The 7,384-nt window shown below is 27.2% G+C and overlaps 1 protein-coding gene across 1 annotated transcript; it reads left to right on the top strand.

Moving 5' to 3' along the window:
* Nucleotides 1–5,572: 5,572 nt before the first annotated feature.
* Nucleotides 5,573–7,384, top strand: LOC107012801 (bidirectional sugar transporter N3-like). Its single transcript, XM_015212728.2, has 6 exons — nucleotides 5,573–5,733; nucleotides 5,907–5,943; nucleotides 6,038–6,248; nucleotides 6,339–6,500; nucleotides 6,579–6,698; nucleotides 6,798–7,384. Exons 1-6 carry the CDS (start codon nucleotides 5,688–5,690, stop codon nucleotides 7,110–7,112), a joined length of 891 nt encoding a protein of 296 aa, XP_015068214.1. The 5' UTR covers nucleotides 5,573–5,687; the 3' UTR covers nucleotides 7,113–7,384.

The following is a 7,384-nucleotide window of genomic DNA, read 5'->3' as shown; positions in this document are numbered from 1 at the left end:
TATATATATATATATATATATATGATTTTGAAAAAATAATTAGTATGTTTTCAAGCGTCAATATGAGTAGATAAGTTAACAAAATAAACATGTCACTTATTCTAATTATAGACATCCAATATCAATTAGAAAATGCCTCAGCTTATACAACTTATTGAAGAGATAATTGATATATTTTAAATGACTAACTTAACTTTATAATAAATATTTATGAATATGCTTAGAATATTTTTCAAAATTGAACCAGAAATAGATTTTTCATCGTGTATATTTGTAGATGATTAAAAAAAAAAAGAAAACCATAGTACTTTGAGTGTTTTAGTGAGGTCAATAAATAATATTCTTTCCATCCTAATTTACGTGATACTTTTTTCATTGATATTATATATAAATATGGCATTTAACATGATTGAACTGACAGATATGCCCTCAAATTTTGGGGGCGCATAAGTACATACTTAAACATATACTTTCTCTGTCTCTATTTACTTGTCCATATTTCCTCTTTAAGATGTCCCTATTTACTCGTCCATTTTGACAAATCAAGAAAGGACAAAATTTTTTTTCCTATTATACCCTCATTTAAACTTCTTAAAAGTTTCATAGTTTTAATTCATCCTTTTTGAAACTATATTTAATAAGGGTAAGATTGTAACTTCACTATGTTAATTATTATTATCTTAATATGTGTGCCTTTTATAAAGTGGATAACTAAATAGGAACAGAGGGAGTATAAAATTAAACAAGTATACACACATGTTCTGCATGACATAATACATGTAGAATGAAAATTTAATTTTATTCCATAAATGTCAGATGAAGCAAAGTTATATATTTATTGATTATGCCTTTCTATTTATAAAAAAAATATTATCTTACTATAATTAGCAACAATTAATTCATAATTTTTTTCTTTTATTCTCGATAAAATAATTTAAAACCAAGATATATTTTACCCCGTAGTTTTTAAAAAAAATCTATTTTAAATAAATACCATATCAAATGAAACAATCTCATTAAGTTGAAGAAAAGAACAAACTTAAAAGATTGTTAATATATTCCGTCAAATCAAAAAAGACATATAAAATAATGGGAGGGATAGGGTGCAAGAGTGCAATGGAGGCACTAAATTGGCACAAAGTGGCATCCAGGGTTGTATACTGGTCTAACTGAAAAAGTGAAACAACTGACTTTTTCTTAAATTTTATATTGAAAAGTAATGAACTAATATGCCATAGACACACACTTGGCTATGAAACAAAAGTAGAATAATTTAATTTAATGTTTTTTTTTTTTATCAAAGTAGCGGTCTAGTTTTCTCTCCACGTTAATATGCACAGTCTGATGAGTATTTGATTTCATCACATAAAAAATTACCTCAACGAAAGAGTGGTGTTCATATGTTTCGTGGGATGAATTATTTCAATCGGATCGAATTAAGAATCTGTCTGTTTGATATAAGATATAAAATATAATAATTTTATGATAAAATATAGAATTACTGTATCATGTAGGTTGTCGCTATTGGATTAGTTATTCCACCATTTTTACATAGTGATAGTGTAAGTTATTCCGTATACATGCTGGACTAACTTATTTCGAGATAACTTATTCTATGATAAGTAATTTTGAAATAACTTATTCTAAATAAAGTGACTCCTTAATAAATTTGTACTCTCTTTGTTAACAAAGTAGAATGATTTATTATTCTTTTTAGTCGGTTTAAAAATGACTTTTTTCTTTTTTGTTGATATTTTAATTTTAATATGACATATTTAAGATCATAAAATTAAAAATATTTTTAATATATTTGAAATATATAATTTTAATTTAGAATTACGTCTTTTAAATTTTATGTCAAATTCAATTAGATATTTTTTTTTAAAAAAAATGAAGGTTTACTTTTTAACTTTTTTGGTGAGGAAAAAGGCTATTGGGATACAGAAGGGATGCAACATTTTCCTAGTCCCTAGTTAGTCGGGAGAAGGTACTACCTGGTACGGCGAATTTCAAGTCTTGAAGAGTCAAACGAATTGGGTATAGAATTTAAGAATAAGAATATAAAGATTTATAAATATTTTATATGATTATTAAAAATAAAAAAATTATTCTAAAATTAAATTATACTCTCTCTGTCGAAAAATCATAAATAAGTAGGATCGGAGTTAATTAGTACTAAACATAAAATATATTATTCTTTCTAAAGAGAAATACTCATTAACCGGAGTTTCTCTCATAATCTCGCGTCTGGGACCTAAACCTTCTTAACTAAGGATAATGAGATTTCTCATCCGTTACTAGTTTCGTTCATTGACTATTGACAGCCATAAAATCATTATTTACTTGAATTAAAAAATATCTCCAATTTTACAATATTAGTAAAATCCATCCTTAAATTCTAGCCAAATTAAGAGGTGTTTCCAACATTTGTTTCGATTTTTTATTAACAGCTTCATGCTCCTATAATAATTTGAGATAACTTGTTATGTCATTCTATGTTTAGTTAGTCAAATAAAATAATAATTTTAAAGATGTCAATAGTCCATGAACGAAACTAATAATTTATGTTAAATTTTTAATTCTTCTGGACAATCAAATTAATTAAAATGGAGATAAAATTGAATTGTCCATTCCTAACAAATTTTTTAACGTCAAGTTGGCCAGGGAATTAGTGAGATTCGATTCTTGATGCCTCTGACTAAATGTCACCAAGCAAAATGGAGACTTTAACTTTTGGGGATTGGTTGGTTGGGAGCTTCACTAGATCCAATGGCCACACAAAAATCCCAGCATTTATTTATGAGTCGTCATTCGATCTTTAATTTTTGTGATGGTATTTAGTTTTTGCTTCTCCTTATAAACTTACTATTTTCCTTTTGGAATATAAACTTAATTATACTCTTATAGCATGGTATATTTTATAAGTTTATATTTTTGTATTAGAACTCATTTGGATTAGTTTAAAAAAAAGTAATTTTTAAGTTAAAAATAAAAAGTGAAATTGAAATGATTTTTAAGTCAAAAAAATATGAAGTAGGGGGAGACCTACTTTTGAATTCTGACTTAATTTAAGTCATTTTAAACTAATTATAAGTCATCTTTGACCTTCCCAAATACTTCCTAACTTATTTTAAGTTATTTTTGAATTATTTAAATTTTTTTTTATATATATTTATCAAACACTTTCAGAAATTAAAAACAAAGTAAATTTGACTAACTTTTTAGCAATCCAAACGGGCTCTTATAATAACTTACAAGTTAGGTCAGGATATGCTATGTATAAGTTCAATAGCTAAACACTAAAATCAAAGATCAATCTTTTTGAATATTGAGCGAAATGTCTAATTTATTAGTATAATAAAGTTTTCTTTTTAAAAATATATTTTTCTCATATATTATAATACTTAATAAAAATGACAAAACTTGTTTATAACAAAAAATAACGTTAATCATCATCCACTAAATTTACTTTACATAGTCATCATCTTTCAACCGCGTTAATAATTCGTAGGATATGTAATATATAGTTCATAAAAATCGAACACTAAACACATTCTTAATTTATTACTCCATGTATTGCAAAATTTATTTTTAATTTTTTTAAACTCGAGCATTATGACATACAACTATCTACTATATTACCGATAAGGGGCTAGAAATTCTTCAACAATAACTATATCTCAATCACAATAAAAAGTAGAAATTAGAAATTCATCACGATTTTAAAATAAATGTTATTTTCGGTTAAAAGTTAAACACGCTTTACGTGGTGATCAATTAAAAGTAGGATTCTTTTTTAAGTTTTAACTTTCAAAGTGTTAATGTGGGAAGGGAAGAAGGACCATGTATTATTACCTAAGAATAAAACTTTGAGTTTTCCACGCAATTTTGACAATTTGAACTACAACTTTTAATCACTATCTCTCAATTGTTTATTAATCTCTCTCTTTTATATAAAGTTAAAATTGTAAGGCAAGCAATGTGTACACATAGTATTAGAATACAATTTATATAAGACTAAAGCAAGAAGGTTCAAAGTGACAACACATCCTTTATGATAATAAAAAATCAACCTTTGAATTATAATTATATATCATCAAAGCAAAATGCTCTATTCCCTGACAGATATTTTACATTTAACACGTTGTCCCCAAAAAAAAATGTAAAGCAAGGGAAAGAAAGACAATATTCTTATTGTTTCAATTTATTTATTTTATTTTGAAAAAAAAATACGTATCTCTTTTCATAAAACATGTATATGATTATAAGATTGAAACATAACATTTTTGTATAAGATTATAAAATTCAAAAATTTTCTTAATTTTTTTAAGCATGTCAAACTAAATTCAGACAAATAAATTAAAATAGGGATTATGTAAAAATAAAATAAATTTTTGGGTTCAATCGTTGAGAAAAGCTTATATTATTTATTTATAGCATGAGGTATATATGTACTGGGTGTTGAATTTGGGTGAACAGTATCCACAAAACCTTAAAGTTTAATCCTTTTTGTCTACCAAAATTATTATTTTTTAGGCTAAAGAAATGTATCTCAAAAAGAAGAAGAAATGAGAGGAGGGAGTTGTTATGGAAAATATTCTGTCTAACAACATAGAGCACCAAAGAAGTAGAATTTATCGAGCCAAACGATATGACAGAAAGTCTAGTACTTTAATTTGAAGGAAAACCATTTTCTAAGAAACATTTTTGAAATTTTCTTATTTTTTCGTGTTTTATTGAAAAAAAAAGTTTTTAAGAATGAGTAAATTAGAGAAAATGTAATAAACATAACGAAAACATGTTTTATAAGTATTTGAATACAAACATTTTGAAAATAATATTCTTAACTTTCTTATCGAACTTCAGAAAATAAGTATCAATCTACTTATTTTTCATAATATTTTCCTTCATATTATAGCAAACACACCTTAAATAATAATTTTTTTGAAATTATTTTCTTGTACAATTTATTTGGTGATTGTGGGTTAGGCTGGCAAGTTACAACAATCGAAGCCTAATTAATGTATAGGAAAGCATGTTAAGATAAACATGTCACTAGCATGTAATTTACAAAATTAAGAAATTAGTTTAATTTCATTTCATTAAAACACTATTAGGGATAATTAAATGACAACCCATCAAGACATGATAAGTCTAACAAGTAAAGCAATTGCAGAGCTAAGCTTATCTTGCCTTTTCAATCATCGGCCAAATTGATCTACTCAAACTCAATGCATGAAAATTCTAATTATTGATGCCAAATGGCAGCCAATCATTGGTCCACCAGTCATTTCTTGATATTTGTTTTAGCTGATTAGGAGTTTCATTTTGTATAGAAATTCATTAAAATCAAACCCCTCTCCCAAAAATAATAACAAAACAAAAATGATATAGTTGTAAACTTTAGTGGCCCTTAGGATTGGGTAATGACATAATAAAAGAGAATCTTGGGACCCTTAAACATCATAGTGCTCTTTTGCATTAAAAAAATTAATAATATTATTTGTACAAATATTATTTTCAATAGTGAACACACCTACTTTCCCCTAATATAAATACTTCAATCAAGTCCTTCTCATTTCACTGTCAAGTAAAAGAACTTGCAAGTCTTTGTTAACTCACAGCACTTCTTTGTGTCTAGCAATAGAGAGAGTGCTACACATTTGAACAAAAAAAAAATAAAAAAGATGGCTTTTTCTGCAGATCACTGGGCTTTTATTTTTGGTGTCCTTGGTAAATATATACCTCTCGTTCCTTCATTTTTCTCTTAATAACATACTCAGCGTAATTTCACAAAGTAGGAAATCACAGTGCGTGTAAAATGTATAATAATTATAACATGGCATACGTTTAATATAGTAATTTACATGCCTAAATAGTTTTTTTTTTCCTATTGAAACTTGCAGGGAACATTGTTTCGTTCATTGTGTTCCTTTCTCCATTGTAAGTCATTTTATTTAAAATGTTTACTGCTCCTATTTTATTTATTTTTTGGATTATAATCTAACAATATAGTTTCACAAATTTAATATTCCAGGCCAACGTTTTACACAATTTATAAGAAGAAAACAGCTGAAGGTTATCAATCAATTCCATATGTGGTTGCTCTCTTTAGCTCCATGCTTTGGATATACTACGCATTTTTGAAGACCAACACAACACTTCTCATCACTATTAACACATTTGGTGTTTTCATTGAAACTATCTACGTTGTTTTCTACCTTATCTATGCACCAAAAAAATCCAGGGTAAGTTTTGGAGTATTTCTCAGACCCTTTTTCCTTTGTTTTTTAACGTGGAGTTCTTTTATTATGATATTTATAATTAATTTAACGCAGGTCCAAACTATAAAGATGCTCTCTTTATTTGTTGTGGGTGGATTTGGTGCAATAATTTTGGTTACTCAATTTCTATTCAAAGGAGTCATTCGTGGACAAGTTGTTGGATGGATTTGCCTTATTTTCTCATTATGTGTATTTGTTGCACCCTTAGGCATTGTGGTATGCTTTTACGTACATTTTTTTTAAAAAAAATTCTCATTGATTTTGTGCTAATTTTTCTTGTTATATTTCATGCAGAGAAAAGTCATTAAAACAAAGAGTGTGGAATACATGCCATTACTTCTATCAGTTTTTCTCACATTAAGTGCCGTTATGTGGTTTTTCTATGGTCTTTTATTAAAAGACATTAACATCGCGGTAAGTTATTCAATTATTAGTGTTCACGTAAAATTATATTGTTTTCTTTTTAATAAAATATCCTAATGTACTTCCCTTGTTATGTTTTATTATTTATAGGCTCCAAATATATTGGGATTCATCTTTGGTATACTCCAAATGATTCTATATGTAATATACAGCAAAAAGGAGAAGGCTATTCTAAAGGAACAGAAACTTCCAGAGATACAAAAGGGTGAAGTCATTGTGAAGGATGAGAACATGAATGCAGATAAGAAGTTCCCAGAACTTACACAAGAACAAATTATTGACATAGTGAGGCTTGGTTTAATGGTTTGCAAAGATAAAGTACACGTGGCGACGTGTCCACATGGTACTACGTGTGAACCTAAAGTTGATGAGAATGAGCCCAAGTTGCAAACCGTGGAGGTCTAGACAAACGATGGGTTATCTACTCTGAACTGGCATAGCGAGCCCCTGAATTAAAAGAACAAGGATAGAAGTTTTAGTTTGTATTAGTCTTTAGTTTTCCTAATCCTAAATGTGTTTATACACAATTAGTTGAATTTTCGTAAGTCTTTAGTATCTTTTTAACCTCCTTGTTCTAAGATAGCTAGATAAAATGGGTGTTGATACTTACAAAGGTTGGCTAGCTTTGTGTTGTATTTTCTTTTATTAGTAATAAAAGTTTTAATTTTTTTCTTTAA

Source organism: Solanum pennellii, chromosome 3 (assembly GCF_001406875.1).
Source record: "Solanum pennellii chromosome 3, SPENNV200".
NCBI lineage: Eukaryota > Viridiplantae > Streptophyta > Magnoliopsida > Solanales > Solanaceae > Solanum > Solanum pennellii.
The sequence above is the reverse complement of the archived record's forward strand: the minus strand, read 5'-3'. Positions and strand labels throughout refer to the sequence as shown.